Below are 23183 nucleotides of genomic sequence, written 5' to 3' on the forward strand. Positions count from 1 at the left end.
GGCCACACAGAAAAACCCCTCCTCTGAGGACCTATAAATTCTGACAAGAATTACTGGTGGTGATTTGACATTGATTTGATATTTGATATAGACTTGATTTAGATTTCCATTTTGACATCGATTTGATTGTCAAGTTAGTCTTGGACTTGTATTGACTCTGATTGGCCCTGTGTGGGAATGCTATTCTGTTTCTTCTGAACGAATGCAAATATAGTAATGAAGTCAGAAAAACATGCATTCTTAACTCATGATCACATGTTCTGGGCTGCGTCGCTCTTTACTTCATTGAGGTATTCCATGAAGTCGTCCTTTAAATGATGTTCTCCTCCAGCGTCTTGACCAATAAAGTGTAGATGTCTATACTACTTTCTTCTGGAAATGTATCTAGGATGTCATGTGACAGATACAGGTGCTCTAAATCTATCAACAAATACAGAGGAGACCCCAAAATGGCAACACAAGTTTGAGTTCAAGGTCACCTTGGGGTCAGTAAGAATGACCTATAGGACTACATCCAGAAGCAAGGGAATCAAAATATGGCCTGTCCTGGGCTGTCTTCCTCAAGACTTCCCCAAAACTTAACATGGGTTATGCTGACTTTTGATGTCACACAAGTAATCTGGACTTTTTTGAAGTATCTTCTCTCAGTCCTCTGCCTTCCTTCCCTTATAAAAGGAAGAAGGATGTATACATTTATTTTGAGATGTAAGAACAATTGTAAATAAACATTTTTTTAAAAAAAATCCCACTGCTTTTATTCAGATATTTCTTTGACTTTCTAAAGAAAAGGCAGTTTCATTTTAGCAATGTTATGAGTAGTTTTGATTGCTTTAACTCCTCAAGAGAGTCATATTTCTTGGTTTTGCTTGATTTAAAGAAATAGTAGAAAACATTCACATATTTTAAACAAATGAGATTTTTTTGAAAAAAGACTCTGAATTCCTAAGATACTAAAAATTAAGCCTGGGACTACAAAGCACTGGGTTTTTATCTTCACAAATAACTATTTTTTCTAAGAACACCAGGTTATATCAGTATTTTCAAACAATTTCTGCTTGATTTCTATCTATTTCTCTCTAATAAGCAAGGTATAAGCCTATTAGCATCACTGCCTGCCACAGCCAGCACAGCCTCGAGCTGAGTACTGCCTGTGGATGGCCCTGGCTGCCTGTTCATGTGCCTCCCTCTCAGGAGAGGCCTGCAAGAGGGATGTTTTCGCCCCATTATGAACATGAGAACACCAGGGCTAATCATGATAGCATCTGGGCCAGGTTACCAGGGACAGCTGGCAGGGCTGGGCCTCTCCTCCACCTCTAGCTGACCCTGGCATTGGCCTCAGACTGCTGGGCTCTCCTGACTCTGCCACGAGGGTGGACTAGCCCGTTCTGCCGTGTCAGCACAGCACAGAGGGCTATACCATGTAGTATCTCATGCAGTGACCGCACTCTCCAAATACCACTGTGGGCAACGCTCTTCTCACCAGCTCCATTTCCTCAGTTTTAAGCCCAAGGTTGCCTTTACTTCTAGCCAGCTCTCCAATCAGGTGTGAGTAGGACAGGCATATCATTAAATCTCCTCTAGGCCCATAATTTTGTAGTTGCTTCCTAATATACTATCTCTCAGAACTGCAGTAACTTTTGCCACCACTTTCCTATTGCTGGGTATGTTGGCTCTTCTTTTCCTTGTTATAAATAAACTTGTAAATCACTGACCAATTTAGGTAAGATTCTCCAAAAAAGAATTATTGGGTCAAAGCATGTAAGTATGAACATTCTTCATATGTACTAGCAATGTTTTCTTGAAGACATTTTAAAACTAGTTTTCATTCTTAACAGTGTAAAACCTAAAAAAATATTTTTCATAATGAAATTGAATCTCTGTTATTTCCTTGCTATTTTCCCTATTACAAAAATAGTATATAAGTGTAACAAAAAGTCAAATATATATAAAAATAGGGTAAAACTTGAATATTTTTCATACATACAAGTAGACATACATTATGAGGTTGTTTAAAATTAACAAATTCTTTATTTTAAATAAGAAATGCAAACAGTATCCTGCCTCCACAAAGAGCTCATGTTTCCCATCGGCCCATGGGCTTCAGCTGACCCCTGTGTGCTGTCTGCCGGCCATCCCACCATTGGGAAGCCATACATCTGAGCCAGAGGGTCTTGCATTCATTTATTTATGGTCTCAAACACAGAGCTGGACAGGCCCACGTGGCCCACACTCACATGGGTAAGAAACTTGCAAAGCTCACTTACTACCTCAATGGCAGAGCAGCTTGTCTGGACTATCACAGACACACTCATACAGAACCACAGCCGAGGACAATGTACTTGGTTCTGTGATCATTGTATGGTTGAGCACCATGCTCTAACTCCGACTGGCCATGGGAAGAGCTGAGGACTGGACTTACTCTGGCTTCCAGTTCCCATGCCCATCCACAGAAGCTGCAGCCCACCACTGCCTGTGTATTTGGTGAAAACATTTAACATTAGTCAGGTGTGTCAATATTTGGGTTATGTAAAGGGTTGAAATTCATGGTCCATAAATGATCTTAGAAGTGCTTAAGAATCACAGGAAAAAGCATCTTCCAGACTCGGAGCCTCATCAAGCTTAACAGCCCCAGCGTGAGAACACGTATAGAACATGCCTGTATGTGTTCCTATAAAAAGGTGCACGATAAGGCAGAAAACAGGGTTCACACAACAAGATGTAATAGTTTACACGCAAGTGAAGGTTAAAAACAAATGAGTCCTAAACCAGAACCAAATGTAAACAGTTGTCACCTCAGTCTTGCACTGCATTTACATCGACTTTGCTGGGTCTCTAACTGCAGGGAAATGCTAACATCACTAGACCTTCAGTTCTATGAAAACAGCAGCGTTGCACTTTCAATGTTCTATTTTCAATGACGGTTAATTCAACATTGCAAAGTATAGAAGTTAAACGAGGCCAAGAATGATAAATAACGCCTCACAATTGCTGAAATCTGATTACACTGAGATAAGGGCAGGCCAAATTCTGCTCATACAAGTTTACACCTAAAGAACAAGGGAAGGAGAGGGAGAGAGAATAAAAAGGGAAGAAAACTTTAGATTAATGAATGTTTCCAGTTACTCCTCTAGATTTAATATAAACAAGGAAACAAAGAAATGGACTCAGGATCCCATTTGCACTGAGGGGTGGAAATGAATAAAACAGTTCCATCCTGAAAGAAAAACTAAAAATCGACTTCCATTTAGGAAGCTAATTTATGCACTCCGGAGTCCTCCTATAAGCAGCACAGACTATCCCAGCAGGCGCAGAACAACAGATCTTGAACCCTGCTGTGTTTGTTCAAGAAGCAAGTTAAGCTATTCCTAACAGGAAACAAAACAGGCAGCTGGGCTATTAAGCAGGATCCTTGGCCACACTGTGAGGCCCTGGATGCATCAATTGCTTTTCAGAACAGGGTTAGAAGTGTGGTTGCCTTTAACTCTGGTTTTGAGAAGACTGCTGTGCCTGCTCAGAATTCTCAGGCTGATATTAACTAATACCAGGCCAGCAACACATAAAGCACCTTTGAAACCTCCAAGAAACTGTCTTTGACAAACTCCAAAAGCATGTGAAAACAGCACACAATGAAGGCAAGGGGTACCAGTGTGTGGAAAAATTAACCCACATAAAGAGCCGATGAGTATTTTTGCCTTTCAGTATGCAAGGCCCCACTCTACAGTGATTAAGTTAACCACTGAGTGAATTTAGTTCCTATAGACAGAATCTACTTGAATGAATAGGCGACTTGAAAAATGGGCCTTCCCACCCTCCCCCCACACCCTGGCCCCGACCCTGACGTATGACTATTGAATATGTATTTGCAATGGCTCTGGGTAATTCTGCTATATTATTATAATAAAATGGGATTGCCTAGATATTTTTGTTGAAGTCAAGAAGTACCATGTAAAGAAAAAAAAAGGGCAAATCTTTCTCACATATGGACATTTTTTTCATTATTGAATCAAAGGGCAATCAATACACTGGAGAAAGCTGTTCAATTTCCACCAAAAGGGATAGATCTGTGATGGCCTGAAGGCATCGGGTCTGCACACTACATGATTTTTAACCAACATTTCAGGATGCTGCGTATGTATTTGGTTAAAACATTTAACATTGATCAGGTATGTCAACATTTGGGTTATAGAAAGGGTTGAAATTCATGGTCCATAAATGATCTTAGAGGTGCTTGAGAATCACAGGAAAAAGCAAAACAAAACCATTTGTTTGCAAACTATTATCCCAGAAAAGAGTCATAAAGGGCTAGGAGATAAGTTTTGAAATACCCTCAAAATATTAGACTCATGAAAACCATAACTATAGACAATATTCATTAGTGGCTGCTACATGTATGAAGGACACCCAAATAGGACAGTTTTAGTTGTAGATCAGCAAAGAGATTAAAATAAGCATGTTTATAGAGACATAACAATTAAAAATATTTATAGAGAAAACAGTTGCAGATGATCCAAGATGGCACAAATGCAGACACCATGTGGTCCAATGTATGCACTCATGACCTTGTGTGAGAAGCAGGCCAAAGATGAAGCAGCTGGAGATGCCTCCCTCTTACCCCAGAACAACAAACTCCTGTGTTTGGAAGGGGCTCATTATAATCATGTCCATGGATGGGTGAAATCTACAGGTAATGTCGAAAATGTTAGGGAGAAATCTCTCAAAACAATTGTCTTTTGAAGCATTTGCTTTGTTTTGTGGGGTGTCAAGCCCAATCAGCATGTCTTTCTGACTCATGTAAAGGGAGCAGTCGGGTAATACACAGAGTTTCTAACAAAATAGGAGGAGTCCGACATACCTTCTTGGCCTCTTTTCTCATCTCCTGATTATCATCAGGCTTGAGTCAGAACCACAGAACACTGCAGAGGTCCCAGACCCCCCCCCCCCGCCCCCCATCACATAAGACTGTTCTCTCGACCTGCTCTAGAGCATCCTTTGACAAGCAAATAGTCAGAGGAACTCTAAATTTTGTGAGTGTCCAGCATATGTCAAGCTCTGTGCTAGGCACAAGTGAGAGAAATAACTCTCAAAACCAAACTGCAAAGTTAGTCTCATTCCTGTTAAATAAACAAGAATCCTAAGGTTTAGAGAGCTTAAGTTACTTGCTCATGGTCACAAGTGAATGAAGGTGGGAATGGAGCCCACCACCTTTCTTTGCTGGGTAAGTGCAAGACAACCTATGTGAGGGGAATTGATGCTTGTAAGAACCTCATCTTTCCACTAAAGGACTCTGCAAGTGTCACTGAGGTAACCCTGGGGAGGGAAAAGGAGGGTGTGAGGGGCCAGGATGCTCAGACACGACCAATGGATACTGGTGGTCCTGAAGGAGGATGCCTTCCATCCACAGTGGGCCTCCAGCCAATGCCCCTCTCCTTCCAGCCCAGATACCCAGTGGTTTATATTCCATCTCCTCCAAAGAGCTGAACTGCTCAAAAACTACACCAAAGAGTTCTGAAACCATTTCATGCAGGGTTCTTAATAATTTTTAATATTCTTGTAACAAAGAAGACAATTCGTAGGTGAGGGATGGGAGGAAAAGCTATTTCATGTTATACAGGGCTGCAGAGCGAGGCCCTTGGGTGGCCCGGCATCTTTCGGAGACAGGGAAGCCACTGGGCATCGTCCTTGATTCTGAACTTTCTATGATCACAATAACGTGCTTCCCCTCACAGGCATGGGATGTGAGTCAACAAATGACAACAGAAGAAAGAGTTCAGTGGACTAAGTGCTGTTGAAGAATCAGATGCCCCAGCAACAACTGTCCTTACCATATCCTGCGTTGGTTTGTTTTGAACTTTGTTTAAACTTCCATGGCTGATGGCAATTCAAATTCATGAGGAATCTTCTACAACAGAATCCTTTTGTATATGGATCAGTGGAAAGTTGATGAACAAATGCCAGTAAGTTGGGGCCAGTCCATTTTTAGGCACTGAATTTATTAAATCTCTTTACAAAGAAATTTCAAATGTGGGCAATTAAGAAAGCGTGACCTATCAAAGATGCTAAGCCTTCCAGATACTCTGGAATCCTGACCATATATTTATCCTGGAAGTGGTTGCTCTACTCAAATACTTTTAACTTTTAATGAAGTGTTCCGTCCTTTTGTGATGGCACTGGAGTGTAATCAAACATCACCACAAGCCAAGTCACACGCTAGCATGTCTCGCCTTGTTTAAATACTCAAATGCATTTGAGCAATTGTGTAATGATTTCTAGGTCTCTGGTTGTCCATATGGTCTGAACAGACTGTCTTTTGTAGAGCAGTTGTGCCATCTCTCTCCATGAGAGGAAACCAAATTATCTCTGCTCCAAACTGGAGAGTCAGGGAGGCACTGCTGAAATTTCAGACTGGCACCCTTCCTCAACTCCTGAAACAAAACCATCCTCCTTTTGGCCCCCAGGAATCACTGTGTCTCCTGGAAATCTTGCTCAGGTTTGTGAAATAGACAAGAACAAGGAAGCAGGCATCACGTGATATGTTTTCTGCCATAATTGTCCTTAGGATACAATGACATGCCATGGGGACGAAACAGCAAAGCCAGCACTGCAACCACATGGAATCTTTCTGGACAGAGAACATTCTAGATGGTGGATCCAGGTCATCTCAGACAGACAATGAGGACCAGTGAAAGGGTCTGGCCATTGGTAAGAACTCTGTTCTAATGTTCTCTGGGTGGTATGGGTGATGAGACAAGAGAAGGAGTTTTAGTTTTGCAGCTAGTAAAACCCAAGGGGAGTTGGCAGAGATTTGGCTTCAGAGCCCAGAATCTAAACTTGATCACTGGGCCTTACTAATTATTCACATGATCTGTCTCTCTAGGAAAGTACCTCAGGGAAGATCTGGAATGCGATGCTTGAAGGAATGTGCCAAACTTTACCCTTGACCTATTATTTGAGAATTCTTAGCAAAATGGGCAGAGATTTGCCCCCAAACCACTGGCCACTATAGGGTTCTTTGGTGGGACTAACTTGGCAGGGAGACAGGGGACAGCTGACTCAGTTGGCCTTTTTGCTCCTGTCCAACTCCAGGCTGCCGAAGTTGTAAGAGGAAAACCATTTCACTGGTCACGAACAGTGCTGAGCGCACAAGACCATGGAGGGCATGCACAGCTCGTGAGCTCTGGGGATGACTGGAATGCGATGGAAAAGAGTTTACCTTTTGTGCCTGAGGGAGCTGAAAAATAAGGGGAAAACAAAACAAAAAGAAAAAAGAGCAATCATTATATAAGAAGTGAAGATTAACTGTAAAACTTTGTTCAGCTGCATTGGCAAATGAAAAGACCATAATTGGGAGAAAAAGAGGAAAATAAAACTAAAGCCAAGTCATTTCCCAAAATAAAGCTTCAGTGCTGATTATTGCATCTGCTCTCTGAATCTGTAGTGTCAACAGATAGTCTGTGAGCAGGCATTTTGGGAATCGCCATGCCCAGGCAGTTTGGTAACCTCCCTGCAAAGCTGGACATGAGATTCTGTCCAGTAGCCCAAAACACACACACTTTTAAGACCCAATTCCTTCTTCTTGTAGCCATCAGTTCCCACTGGAGGAGGGCTCATCAGACACATTTGTGGTTGGCAGAGGGGAGGGAGCAAGAGCTATTGGTCTCTAGTGGTTACAGATCAGGGCTTAGAATGATCTGAGCCACATGTTGATTGTACCAAAGTTGAGAAACCTTGTTGTACATAAAGGTAAGACCGTTAGAAGTAGGTCATGCTTTGAAAGCCCATTTTCTTGCTTTGTGCCACATTAACCATTCCCTTTATTGGTGGTTAAGGAAGCATGCACAAGAATTTGTGCTTTTGAAGTAAACTGATAATCTTAGAACAACAAAAAGGCAGTCAGTCAGTGCATAATATCCGGCATAATCGCTGTCCCAATGGCACAGGCAAGGAACTGAAGTCATAGACGTGTGAAAAGATGAACATTTACAAGATGTTACTGTCTATATTTCTACATTGACACTATCAGGCTCAATGCCACAGTGTTTGTGACATTATAGTACACAGTGTTTTAAAAAGCATTTTTCTAATCTGGAGTGGAATTAGTGTTATCTGCATATAAATACCAAATCCAAGAATTCATTTTTAAGACAAACTTCTTTCTTAGAGATTAACATTTATTGCCTATGAACTCATCATCAGGCACTGTATTAAGCCCTTTGTTTGTATTATCAAATAAAATCATAGCAACTCAATACTAGGTACTCATATTATCCCCTTTTTACAAATGAAAAATATAATGGGAATAGAAGTTATGTGATTATACAATGTCCCATAGATAATAAATTAAAAAGCTGGATTGCCTGTCTTTAAAACACACAAATTCAACGCAACTCCTACATTAACAAAGGCCACAAACACTTGAAAATTGTGACCACAGACTTTCCTGTCTCTAGAGTTCAATATGGTTCTTTTTTTATTATTATTGATTTTGAGAGAGAGAGGAAGGGAGAGGGATAGAGAGATAGAAACATTAATGATGAGAGAAAATCATTGATCAGCTGCCTCCTGCACACCTCCTTCTAGGGATCCAGCCCGAAACCCAGGCATGTGCCCTGACCGGAAATCAAACCGTGATCTCTTGGTTCCTGGGTCAACAAACAATCACTGAGCCACACCAGGTGGGCCTCTAATGTTTATAACATCAGAAATATGAGGAGATGCAAGACAACTAAGCCAGACCTCCTAGGACCCCCCATTTGCATCTTATTTCCCCCCATTCTTTTTACCTTTGGAAGAACCAAGACCAGGGCTTTCTTGAACCCACCCTACAGACCTGACCCTGTAGAGGAGCCCAGCAGAAGGCAGAAGGATAAATCCAGACCACAAGATGCCTCAGGTCTCAGAGACTTCTCCAGGATGCAGAAGAATGCCCATGAAGGGCAGACCTCAACCTCTCCAACACGTATTTTTCAAGCAACTTTATCCTGAAAGGTCTTCCAATTTAAGAAGACAGGAATACCAGCATGCTTTTTGGATTCTTTCCTCCCAGTTATGTCTGTGATTATGAAAAAGGAAGTTCACGAGTTCTTCCAGTGCTTCTCAAGAGGTCGGAAAAAAATGTATGGAGAGGTGAGAAATCGAGCTTAAAATGAGGAATCATTTAAAGAAAAGTCTCTTAAATATTAAACATCTTTTCACACAACGGAAAAGAAACCTTGGAGACGCGAACATTAGGGGGATGATGAATGTGTGTTTCCTCAGGAAAGCATTTGCGCCGAATCACAGCTATGTTATATGAAATGCACGGGGGGCCGTGAGAATTAGAAATGTTTGACGAACTATAAAATAAATACCAAAGTTAAGCCCTGTGCAAACTGCTGGACTTGACAGGCCTCTCTGGAAGGAGACTTCCCTCTCTTTCTTGCTCTCTTTCTGGAAGTTTGATCTTCATGGAGCAGAAAACACCACTTTTTGCCTCACTCGGGTGAGCAATGGGAAGAAATCCTGGGAAGGATTTTCCTAAATGAGAGACCAGGCCTCTGTGGTGATGTCCTCTGCTTACGGCTGCCCTCAAACTTTCCACAAAGCGTATATTTTCCTCGAGAAATAGCTCGTGAGAACAAAGAGCAGCTTTCCTATCGGAGCTTTTAAATAACATAAATTACAGCTTGCGATGCCCTAAACAGGTCGGACCACTGAGAAGGAGGCTCGGAATAGAACATAACAAATTCAGATTGGATCACTGGAAGCCACAGATGCTTAGGAGTCGGCCCTGGAGGACATACCGTTCACTCAACATGCACACGCAGTATGCAGGGCCCCCAGCTGGGAGCCAGGCCCCGGACACTGGGTCTGCCTTTGCCACTGGCTCGAGTCTTGTGGCCCATGCCTTCCAGCCATTGGCCAAGGTGCTGTTCTGTAAAAAGCAATGATAGAGGGAGGGCTGGGAAATGGGCCAGATCTTGGATGGCCCGTAGGTGTTGCCTTGAGGGCCAAGTCTGACTGATTAGTAATGGCTGTCTGGAGGAGATCAACCTTCTCACATGTTGAGAAGGATTCTGAAGTTATGTCTGAGTTTTGTTAGAAAGAATGTAACAACCAATTAGCAATGTCTGTTGTGGGCTAAAAAATGAAGAAAAGCAAAACATATTCCTGGACATGATGATCTCGGAAGGTCTGAGCACATCTATAATTTTTATGTAATTATTTGTTTCATGTCTCTCTCCCACGAGGTCACGAGCTCCATGAGGGCATGAGGAGGATATCTGGCTTGTATGTAAGTCTCCATGAAGTTCTCTAAGCTGTGCCTGTGACTGGTGTTCACCTGTTAAAGAAGGTGCTTTATGACTAGGGTACACCCAGGCTGGATGCCAGAGAAAGATAATTGAGGTAACCACCTGGATGCCACAGCCCACTGCACTCCCATACTCCATGTTGATAACCCAAGCAGATGGCTTTCAAGAAGAAAACAGAAATCTCTGCCACAAGCATAGATACAAAACGCTTGGACCCCCATATGCCTGGCACAGGCTTCTGTACATGTTCGGATTGTCTCCCCAACCCATGGATATGCATAAAACCCGCACGGGAAATTCCCCATCGCCAGGGGGCCTGAGGGGACGCAACTTCTCTTCCACAAAGGCCTCTCCTTCTTTAAGGCCACCTTGTCAGGCACTGCCTACCCAAGTTTCACCTCTCTGGGTCTGTTTCCTCACTCACTACAAAACGGCCTGCACAGGCAACTTCGGGTTCCTTCCAGGTCCAATGGCCCCAGATTGGATGATTCCATACCCAACTGTATACACCCTCCAGTCACTTTTTACAAGGAAGGGTGAGGAAAGAAAGAAGTTGTGGTGTGCTGCCAGCTTGCACATCCCTAGAGGAAAGCTGGGTGCAGGATGTATTCGTGTGGCACTTCATGTTTGAACATGGAAAGACTGAGAATGTGTCATTCAAGAGAGAATGAAGGAGAGGAAAGCGATGAAGAGGAAGGTGACAGGAATAATAGAAATGGCCACTCTTCAGCGAATATTCTCAATGGACCAGGCATTTGGCTAAGTGCTTCACTATTCTGAGCAATGCTGGGACTCACAGCGGACCTCTGGGTTAAATATTAGCATCATCCTCAGTTTATAAATGATGAAATGGATAATACATTTGACCTTTGAACAACATAGGTTTAAACTGCATGGGTCCACTTATTCGTGTTTTTTAATAAACACAGAAAAGTTTACTTTTTCTTCTTTATGGCTTATTAATAACATTTTATTTTACCTAGCTTACTTCTTTGCAAAAATACAAGATGAAATACATACAACATACACAAAATAAAATGTGTGTTACTTGAAATTTTATGTTATCGGTAAGGCTCTGGTTGACAGTAGGCTGAAAGGAGAATCAAAAGTTATATGCAGATTGTTGACTATGCAGGGGTGGGGCACTTTGGGGTTAACACTCAGGACCCCTGTGTTGCTCAATGGTCAAATGTATTTAGAATGGCTAAGTACAAGTTCACCCAGCCAGGAGATGCTTGTGCTAAGGGCCAAAGTCAAGTCTATCTGCAGCCTACCTCTGCTTTAACCGTCAGGATCAAGCTGCTGCTTCTCATGTAGACCAAGGGTGCTAGCACCAGGCTATGCTCCTGAAGCCTTTGGGGAACCTCTCAGGCCATTGCATCTGGGCATCTCCCGTGTGAGACAGGTGCAGTGAGTAATCCTGGCACCACCTCTTATGGGAGAGTCTGGATGGAGGACGGAGAATCCAGACTATCAGCTCTCTCAGCATGTAACATAGGATGTATGGTATAGCCTAAATATTCACCATGCCCTCTCCTGTCACAGACAGGGACACATGTTCTCTCCTCCTCCTGGGACCCTCCCTCCCCCCACCTCCCTTGCCTAGCAAAGACCTCCACTCCTCTGGTCAGTTGTCATTGTCACAGAGAAGCCTTGTCTGACCTCACATATCATATGCCCTCATCATATGCCCTCATAATACCATGCTCATCCTATTCATAGCATAGTTACTGCCAATTGCAATAACTGCCATTCTGTCCCCTTTTTTTTTGGGGGGGGGGGTAACAGAAACCCAACTTTCAGCCAGGCTCAGCTAAATGACTCTACTAGAGCTTGGTGTGGCTAAGTGATTCAGACATGGCCAATGAGATATCCATAGATATGGCTTTTCCAAATGATGTAAATAAAAGGATTTCCTCCAGCCTGCTGCCAGGAAGGGAGATATGATGGCTGGCATCCTAGTAGCCATTCTGAACTATAAGGTTATCTTGAGGATGGAAACCACACACTAGGATGTTGAGTATAGTAGAAATGGCAGCCAATTATAATAGCCATCACATGTTATGCAACATCCTAAGTCCTTTACCTATATTAATTTATTGGAAACCCAAAGGAACCTTATTAGGCAAGTTCTATTATTATCACAGTTTTGCAGAAGTTACAACTGTAAGGTCACAGAGCCAGAAAGCAGCAAAGAAAGGATCTGAGAAGGCAGAATAGTGAAAAGGCTATTAAGTAATCTAGATGAGAGATGATGGACCAGGGTGCTGGTGGTGCAGGTGGCAGGCAGTGGTCTCTGTCTATTTGAGCGTAGAGATGATGGACTGGATGATAACTGAGAGGAGAGACATCAAGGATGTGTCCAAGGTATGTGGGCCAGGTAAATGCAAAAAATGAAACAGCTATTTACTGAGGGGAGAAAAACTATGGGGCAAGCGTATCTGAGGAAAAGTATACCAAGTTCAGCTCTGTATAAAACTGGCGATGTTAGGATGTTTCTGAGATCTGCAGGCAGAGGTGTATGGCAGGCAGTGTGAGCCCTGTCAGTAGCAGACAAGGCCACCAAGGGTGAGCAGTGAGAGCCCACATCCAGGAACTGCATCGTGGGGGACCCTCTGGCTCCAGGTCAGTATGCTGAGGCGGCTGAAAGGACTGTGGGGGGCTGCAGGTGAGTAGAAGGAGATGGGAGCACTCTCTGAGTCCCCAAAACTATACAAAGGTGTCTCAGAAAGAGACAGCGCTTCCAGGAGGGAAGGGAGTGCTTTGTTTTAACTTTCGTCATATACTTCGTTTCTATCTCAGAGTTGTACACAGAGCCATGGGGACAACTGAGAGGACACGCATTGCTCTTTTGCTCAACCAAGTTCTGGAATTGAGTGGGCTCCTTTTTAAAAATAAACTCCAATTAAAGATCTATTGATCAAAACAACACATTTCACTATAAAATATGTAAAGACCAAATGGGAAACAAAGTATTTTCTTGCCAACTGTGTAAAACAGAAAAAGCCTGGCCTACATATGTTTATCCTATTTGTAAAGCTGGCCCTTTGCCTCAGGCCTTATGAATGAGCAATACATCCCTGCTTGCTGCAAAGGTTCTTTGTGTTCTTTTTTTTTCTCTTGTACATGTTTGCATTTATAATCTTCCATTCTTCTTCATTAAGCAATGTGGACAAAATCCCTACTTCTCTATATATCAGAGGAAGTTCTGTTAATTGGCTCCAACTCAAAAACTAGGCCAAGCAGGGGAAGGTCTCCGATGAGTTGAGATTTGGCAGCGTAGGTTCTGTCCCACATCCATCCACTCCCACCATCACACAGCAAGCCACCATTGTTGCCCATCTGCCTCCTCACTTTTATTCCTCCCTCCACTCCTTTCTCTTTATTGCATCCAGAATGATCTAGCAGTATAAGCCTGTTACTTTCCCAGCCCTGGTGCCCAAACCTCCTTTGCTGCCTCAAAGCCTTTGTGTGGCTTTCCCTGATTGGCTGATGCTCCGTCCCCTGACCATGTCAATTCCCTGACACCTTCTCCCCCCCACAACCCCACCTCACTGAGTCCTACCCATCTATCAGATTTTAGTTCTGATGGCACCTCCTCTGACAGGAGCCCTATATCAACCCCAAGTGTTTTTCTATGACATCATCTTGCTTATTCCTGTCTTAGCATTTAGTATATTCTGTAATCTTATTTGTTACCTCCCCACCTGAAAACTTAAGATCCATCCAAGGGCTGTATCTGTCTTATTCATAGGTTTATCACCAGGGACTGGACATGTGCTGTATCTGGCCCTTGGTAAGAATTTAGTACAAAGGAAAGAGGGAAAAAAGAAAAGGAAAGGAAATGTAAATGAAGGAAGAATGGATGGGGAGAGAAAGAAAAGAAACTAAAAAAAGAGAGAAGACAAGAAAAAAGGTGGTAGGAAGAAAAGAAGGAAGGAAAAGGAAGGGAGGAAAAAAGGAAAGGAAGCAGGAAGGAAGGGATGAAAAAAGGGAGGGCCTTGGAGTTTGGTAGGCTAGGTTTCACATTCCACTCTACCACTTCCTAGCTGTGAGGACTTACTTGGGCAGCTGCCAGGGTTCATGTCCCAGCATCAAGAAGAGTTCAGGAATCTGGAAAAGGAGCTACGCGTAGATGACATAGGAATCCAGACTAATAAAGAGTCCGGACACAAGATATAATTTTGAAAGGCATTGGGGGTCAGAGGACCTTCAGCTAAAGAAACTGAAGAGTCTCTCTCCTTGTCTAAGATCCTTGCTTTTATTAATACAATTTGTCCTAAGGTAAGGTGGAGATAATATACTTCAAAGGGTACAGAAGCATTGTCAGTTTGGGGAATAGCCTACAGCTGTTCAGGTGTTTGGCCAGTAGGAGGCAATAACATGTAGATTAAGATGCCCTTTAACTGTCTGGCAGCCACAGTTAGTTTCCTATTCAGGTTTGGGGAAATGCCTTTAGCCATTCCCAACAGGTCACTACATGTGTGACTCAACCCTGTTGAGTCCCCAAGTTTCATCAACCTTTTGATGAAACTCTTAAAATTATGACATGCTGGAATTGGTCTACGGCAGGCAGCAACGTATCTCTGAGCTCTGAATTTCTCACCTGGAAGATAACAGTAATAACACCATTTCATGGGATTGGTGTGTGGACTAAATGAGATCAATACATGCCCGAGTCTCCTGACTTCCATTAACCCCTTGCCATAGTGATGCCAACGACGGAGGAAAGAATGGAAGCAATGGCAGAGACAGACAACTTTCAGAGTGCAAGATGAGAACAAAACAGGGTCAATAAAAGAAAATAAATTTAACTGACTTCTCTATTTTAAAATTATTCAATTCCCCATTTAAATTTTTGTTCCACATCCCCTATGTCAGCTTTTCTTAACCTGTGGGTCGCGACCCCTTTGGGGGTTGAATGACCCTTTCACAGGGGTCGCCTAAATACATCCTGCATATCAGATATTTACATTATGATTCATAACAGTAGCAAAATTACAGTTATGAAGTAGCAACGAAAATAATTTTATGGTTGGGGGTCACCACAACATGAGGAACTGTATTAAAGGGTGTGGCATTAGGAAGGTTGAGAACCACTGCCCTAAGTCCTTCAAGCCTTGTTAGAAAGACTCATGGGAGAGAATGGTATCTATGTATTCCAAATGGTCTTGCTTTTGTCAGTTCGGATATTATCTTACCTGACCATAGACCAGCGATTTTCAACCTGGTGTGCTACAAGAATATTTAACATATGCAATACCTGACTATTTAGTCAGAGGCACTGACCTCTTTTCACTTAGATTGTCAAATAAAAAAATGACAACAGCCAACATAACAATAGCCATCTGGTGTGAATGAGTCAAAATTATACCTTTTTTTGTCAGATGGGCAAAAATTTTAATTTTTGGTGTGCCACAGAATTTTTGTAATTAGTTTATGTGTGCCATGAGATGAAAAAGTTTGAAAAACACTTCTTGAAAAACACTTCTTGAAAAAGTTTGAAAAATCACTTTATTAGTGATTTCTCAACATATAGTTTGGGGTATAGATGAAACCTTAACTCATTTTTCCCAACCATATGTTTAAAAAACAATACATACATTTGTAACACACAGCTATTTTAAAGTGTTCCTTTAAGAAAAATCTCACAAGCAATGCATGCTCCTTGTAGAAAATTAGATATAAAAGATAGGCAAGGAAGACATTTAATGCCACCTATGATGCTAATATCTATTGTTGACCTCAGGTAACATGTTAAATGTACAGTATTCAATTATTTAAATATATAATAAATTACTTATTGAATTCCTTGTTATTAGCTTTCTCAATTGTATTCACCTTGTCACTAACATGAATGACACTGTAATAAACATCCTTGTAATAAATGTCCTTATAGTGAAATTGTTGTATATATTCTCAACTTTTCAAAGAGTTGAATTACTAGTTAAAGGATGTTCTATATTTTAGTCCAAATGGCTCAAGAAAATCTGTCTTAATTTATATTCTGACCAGAATTCTGTCTTTCTAATACTCATCTCACTACCCCTAAGTCAACACTATGCATTATTATTTTAAAAATTCTTCCAGTAATTTTTAAAAATAGATTATATGGATGGGCCTTTTCCATGGTCCAAATAAGTTACAGACAGAGAGAATACTCAAATTCAAAATTCCCGAACAACTAGTCTACTGCTTGGCCCACTGCAGAGTAGCTACCTCGTGTCATTTAGTAGAAAAGAAGTGGACTGATAACTAAAGATCAGATTTTTCAAACTTAGCTTCAGATAAAAAAAAATCTGTTGTGTTGTTGTTGTGTTGTTGTTGTTGTTGTTGTTGTTTGTTTTGAGGGTTTTTTGGCAGTAGAGCCATGCCTGGACGAAAGGCAAGCCTGCATAAATTACTCACTTGATGGCAGACATTTTGGGGGATGCTGGAAAATGTGAATTATTAATGGGCAGATCAGAAAAATTCTCACATTACATATAGCTAAGCCTATCGGCTGGAGGAAAACCCCAGACATTTTGCTCACTATAATGTTCTGAATATTCTCAAAATAAGAAGTCATTTCTCATCAGGCTTGAACTCTGCATTGTATTGGAAAAGTAAGTTTCCAATTAAAATTGTCATTCTTCACCCTTACTTTGGGTGGTCATCTTGCTGAAAAATTACCTGGAATTGGGGAGCCCATGGTCCTGCTCATTCCCTGTGAGAACACAGGTTGGTAGAATCAAAGGAAATTTGGCAAAGTCCAGATAAAACCCCCAGGATGCGTTTGTATTTCCTGCTTGGAAACCACACTGGTTCACTTGGCAGTCCAGGGATCAGTTTACATTAAGGAGAATCTGATAGGGAAGGAAGTTCTTTTTTGCAGGATTCATTTTGGAAATATCTGAACAGGATACAAAGCCATTCAGACCTTCTCCTGAACTCCCACCCTACCAGTGTCACTTTTCAACATTGTGACTACTTCCAGTTGGATGCTCTAAGCTCCTGGTTTTAATTAAAACTTAATTTGCAAAAATGTTTCATAATTTATGCATGTCATGTAATTCCTCTGAGACTATGAACTTGGAGCCAACACGGGGACATATAAGGAGACATTTTACTGAGAAGGTTGGGGGAGGAAAGGGAGGTAGTAAGAGAAGTACCAACAGGGGTGCAACAGAGGAAGGTACTAGTACTTTCTTTCCGCCTCCCACAACCTGGATCTGAAGCCACCTGGGAGAGACATAGGCCTTGATATCTAAAAGCAGAGAGCACATATGGCATGTCATAGTCTCAGAGAAACAGAAAATTCAGGAATGACCAGAAGGCCCTCCAAGGAAGACCTACCATGGGATATGGTGAGCCAAAGAATTTGAAATCCTTCAAAATAGATGAATGAGTTACCCTCCTCCACAAAGGAGGCATAAAAAACCCTCAGAGGAAGGGCAGGGATCAGCAGAAACTCTCTCTGTAGACAGAAGCATCGGCTGGCACCATTATTTCTTTTGTTGTGATATCCTTCAACTTGGCTGGCCCAGTGTGGGCAGGCACCAAATCTGTCCTTCTCCATTAACCTGGGTAACACCCTTTACCTTGCCCTGCCATTCCTCTGAGATCCAGCCCCACCCAACCCACTTGCACTGGCCATAGCATTTTTCAAGTGACTCCAGACCCACCACATATAGCGGCCAACCTTGATTCCCACCACAGGCTTTCTCAAGTAGTACCAAGCTCAGCATGATCATCAGATGGTCTCAGCTCACACTACAGCCTTTTCCAAGCTCAGCATAAGCAGAAGTCTTCCTTGGTTCATAAGTAGCCTTTCTAAAGCTGCTCCATGCCCAGAACAAGTGGCAGCCAGCACTGGCCCATACTGGAGCCCCTCCCAAGAAGCTCCAGACTGGAAACACCTCCCAGACAGCTTTGACCCCCACCAGAGCCCCACCTAAGAAGCTACACAACCAACATACCTGATAGGGGACCTGAATGGCACCAAAACAGCTCCCTCTCTGTAGAGACAACCCCACACACCAGATCATCAAGGGTCAGCCCCACCCACTGGAACAAGAACAGTGATTGCAGTTCTACTATAACAGGAGGACACACACAATCCACAAAAGGGACATGCCTGGGGCACCTGGCTCTAGTGAGCCCGGGGCATTGTGCTACTGAGACCCACAAGATGCCTCCTACAGAAGGCCAATATTTTCAAGACTGAGAGATATATCAGATCTACCTAATACGTAGAAACAAACATAAGGAAACAGTCAAAATGAAGAGACAAAGGAATAAGGTCAGGACAAAACTCCCGAGAAATAACTGAACAAAAATGAATATAAGCAATCTACCAGAAAATAATACAAAGAAATGGTTATAGAAATGCTCAATGAATTCAGGAGAATACATGAATTTAGTGAGAACTTCAATAGAGATAGAAAATGTAAAAAAGAACCAATCAGAACTAAATAACAAAATAACTGGAAAAAATGCATTATAGGAAATCAGCAGCATATGAGATGATGCAGAAGAATGAATGGATCAGCAGTCTTTAAGATAATGTAGTAGTAATGACCCAATCAGAACAGCAAAAAGAAAAAGAATAAAAATAAATGAGGATAGTCTAAAGGAACTCTGCCACAACAGCAAGCATAACAAAATTCACATTATAAGGGTACCAGAGGAAAAGAAAGAGAGAAAGGGACAAAAATCCTATTTGAAAAGTTCCCTAACCTGGTGAAGAAAACAGCCATCCAATTTCAGAAAGCACAGAGAGTTCTAGACAAGGAAAATCCAAAGAGGTCCATACCAAGACACATCCTAATTAAAATGCCAAAAGTTGAAGACAAAGAGAGAATCTTAAAAGCAGCAAGAGAAAAGAAGCTGGTTTAAAATAAGGGAACCCTCCATAAGACTATCAGGTGATAAAAGAATAAAATCTACCACCGAGAATGCTCTAACCAGAAGGGTTATCATTCAGAATTGAAGGAAGGATAAAGAATTTCTCAGTTCTAGCTGGTTTGGCTCAATGGATAAAGCATTGGTCAAGGGCACATGCTCGGGTTGTGGGCTTGAAATCTAGTAGGGGGTGTGCAGGAGGCAGCTTATCAATGATTCTCTCTCATCATTGGTGTTTCTACCTCTCTCCCTTCCTCTCTGAAATCAATAAAAATATGTTAAAAAGAGAAAAGAAATTTCTCAGAGAAGTAAAAGCTAAAAGAGTTCATTACCACTAAACTAGTATTATAATAAATGTTAAAGGGACTCCTTTTTAAGTAGAAGAAAAAGGCCACCACTAAAAATAATAAAATATAGGGGGAAAAACAATCCCATTGGTAAAGGCAAACTTTTATTAAAAATAGTAGACCAATCAATTAAAAAGCTAGCATGAAGGTTAAAATAGTAGGTTCATGTGTGTAAGTACAATAATAAAGAATACACACACACAAGCTGTAAAATACACTGTCAAAAACATCCAACATGGTGTGGGGGTCTGAGTAAAAATATGTATTGCTTTTGGATTACATCAAATGTAAGCAACCATCAACTTAAAAACAGACTACTATAAACATAGGTGATAATATATGATTCTTATAGTAACCACAAACCTATAACCTATAGTAGATACAAAAAAAATAGAGAGAAAGAAATCCAGGTATATCACTAAAGAGTCATTAATGTACAAGAGAATAGAGTAAGAGAAAAAGAAAGGCACAGAAAAGACCAAGAGAATAAAGGAGCAGAGAAAACCTACAAAATCCACCAGAAAACAATAAAATGGCAAAAGTATATACCTATCAATAATCACTTTAACTGTAAATTGACTAAATGTTCCCATCAAAAGATATAGGGGAAATTGATGCATAAAAAACATGACTTGTGCACATGCTGTCTAAAAGAGACTCGCTTTTAACTGAAAGACACACAGACTGAAAAGGAAGAGATGGGAAAATTTATTTCATACAAATGGAAACAAAAAGAAAGCTGGAGTAGAAATACTTATATCAGACAAAAGAGACTTTAAAACAAAGACTATAATGAGAGACAAAAAAGGGTATTACACAATGATTAAAAGATAAATTCTGCAAGAGGATATAACATTTGTAAACACCTACATACCCAACATAGGAGTATTTAAATACATAAAGCAAATATTAACAGACATAAAGGGAGAAATTTATAGTACAAATATTAATGGTACTTACATAAATGAATAGATTACCCAGGTAGAAAATCAATAAGGAAATATTATCCTTAAATAATACATTAGATCAGATGAACTTAATCCATGTCTATAGAACAATCCAACCAAAAAAAACCCCAGAAAACACATTCTTATTAAGTGCACAAGGAATATTCTCCAGGGTAGACATACATAGTCCACAAAACAAATCTCAATAAATTTAAGAAGATTAAAATAATATCAAACATCTTTTCTGATCACAATAGTATGATGCTTGAAATCAATTACAAGAAAACTGAAAAAAAAAGAAACACCCACAAACATGTAGAAAGCTAAATATGATACTAAACAATCTATGTGCTAACTATGAAATCAAGGAGAATATAAAAATACCTTAAGACAAATGAAAACACAATGATTCAAAGATCAATATATGAACGGATACATACACACACTAAAATATTACTTAGCCATAAAATAGAATGAAATCTTGCCATATGCAACAACATAGATGGATGAACCTAGAGGGTATTGTGCTAAGTGAAATAAGTCAGACAGAGAAATACAAATACCATATGATTTTACTTATATATGGAACCTAAATAAAATAAACAGAGAGAGACTCATAGATATAAAGAACAAAGTAATGGTTGCCAAACAGAAGGAAGGAGAAGGGATGGGTGAAAAAGGTGAAGGGGAATAAGAGGTACACACCTCCAGTTTAAGAAAAATAGGTCATGGGTATGTAATGTACAGCTAAGGAAGAATAGTATTATCATAATAACTTTGTATGGTGACAGATGGTACTAGACTTACTGTGGTGATCACATGGTAGGGAATATAAAAGTCAGATCACTGTTGTACACCTGAAACTAATATAATATTGTATGTCAACTTTACTTTAATAAAAAAAACCCTCAGAGGAAAACTATAATGAAAACTCAAGAGTCTGGAATGAAACCATTACTTCACTCAACAGATGTCTTCAAGAGAGAATTTTCAGATCTGCCAAACTGTTGAGACACAAAGAAATCTATATAGCAAGTTAACTAGAAATATTGGACCCCCAAGAAAGTCGACCAGAAAGACCCTCCCCTCAACACATATCTTTTGTTAATTGTAAAATGAATGAATCTCAAGCCACCCTGCATATTTGCAATGGAAAGAGTATATAGACACCATATAACCTGGGAAAAATTTGAAGGGGCCAGAAATGAAGGCAAAACACACTCCATGCACTCACAATGTCAGAGCTATATTTCTTAGTGGCCGAAAAAATATTTTGTTACATATTTCAGTGTAGATAATCTGTATCTCTACTTCATCTCCATTTCTATAACTTGGAGTCAATTTGGTCCTGGACATTTTTCTGTCTCCTATGACAAACTTAATAAGCTATGAAATAAAAGCAGAAGGCTACGTAGTTCTTTCATTCATTAAGCCTGTATCTCACATGAGTGAGCACATTATATAGATAGTCAAGGGTGAAGGTGTGGGCTGTGAGTGACATACAATCCTCTTTTAGTGTTTTCAATTAGGGGATCCTTCAGGAAACTTCCAGTTCTGTGATTCTAGTCTTAGAGGAGTTCTTTTCTATGAACATTTCCTTTTCTTACATATTGTTTCACCTTGGCCCATCAGCAAATCTACTTTATATTCACCTGAACAGAGAAAAAAATGCCAAAGCCATGTGTTGAATATTAGTTCTCTTGTTTGCATCTAAGAATTGTTCAAGTCAAGACGGGAGCCTATTTACGAACAATGAGAGCTTTCACACGCTGAGCGTTCACTGTGAGCCAGGCCAGGATCTAAGGGATCTAATGCATCCTTATGAGAAATTCTTAAGACAACTCAAGGGGTCAAATGCAATCACCTGTATATATTATAAAAATGGAAAAACTGAGACTGACTCCAAACCTTGTTTTCTGACCCAACAGTATAAACAATTCAAATAATCCAACTGGTCTTTTCCTAAAAACTTAGAATAATCTATTCATGGATAATGAAGGCAACACAGAGTAAAAGTAAAGTTGTCTGCTTGCCAGCAGAGGAGGAGATGGCTTTGTCCTCCTCTCAAGCCTGCTGACACAGTGATTTCTCTACTACTTCAGACTTGTTTTGGTCATGTCTAGAAAAGAGAAGGCCTATTAATATGCTGGGACTGCTGATCTCTCAAACTACATTTTGCACCCCAACCCCCAAATCTGGGGTCTGGCAATCCTTAAAGCACATTTTGCCAAACACATGTTCCTATAATTTTGAAGTCCATGTGTATTTCCATTGGAATTTTTCTTATGGTCTTGATTAACTTACAATTAAGTCATAAAACAGAGTAACTTTTTTCTCTTAGTTAAGAAAGTCAGGTCTTAACAGTGACACTTGGGTCCAAATCTCAAAGAGGCCAATATGCTTCTGAAGTTCTCACTTAAAAACCAGAGGAATCCAAATGCCAAGACCCGAGTATAAAAGTATAAAACCACTTATAATGAATACATAAGTTAGGTACCATGGTTAAACATATTTTTAAAGAGCATAAAAAGAGAGTTATCTCACAATAAAATTTGACTTAATATAGCATCATATTTAAATAAAAATTATCTCAATGTCATATCCAATAAATTTTCACTCTCTTTAAAAATTTATTTTTTAAGATAAGCATAATTATCTGGTAAAAATAATTCAAACCCAACATATTTTTAAATATGGAATATAAATGAATAAATGGA

At 40.5% G+C, this 23183-nt stretch overlaps 1 protein-coding gene across 2 annotated transcripts in view; it reads right to left on the bottom strand.

Moving 5' to 3' along the window:
- CACNA2D3 (calcium voltage-gated channel auxiliary subunit alpha2delta 3) overlaps positions 1-23183 on the bottom strand; it is a gene marked incomplete at its 5' end in the record, with an annotated part of 806336 nt that overhangs the window by 235916 nt on the left and 547237 nt on the right. Inside the window, one exon of one of the 2 annotated variants that reach the window (XM_081105974.1) lies at positions 7211-7228. The exons of the other annotated variant lie outside the window; for it this stretch is intronic. Coding sequence (XP_080962100.1) covers positions 7211-7228 — 18 coding nt within the window. The remainder of the gene's footprint in view (positions 1-7210; positions 7229-23183) is intronic. 2 annotated transcript variants of the gene reach the window in all.

Source organism: Myotis nattereri (genome assembly GCF_964212035.1).
Source record: "Myotis nattereri genome assembly, chromosome: 14".
Classification (NCBI taxonomy): domain Eukaryota; kingdom Metazoa; phylum Chordata; class Mammalia; order Chiroptera; family Vespertilionidae; genus Myotis; species Myotis nattereri.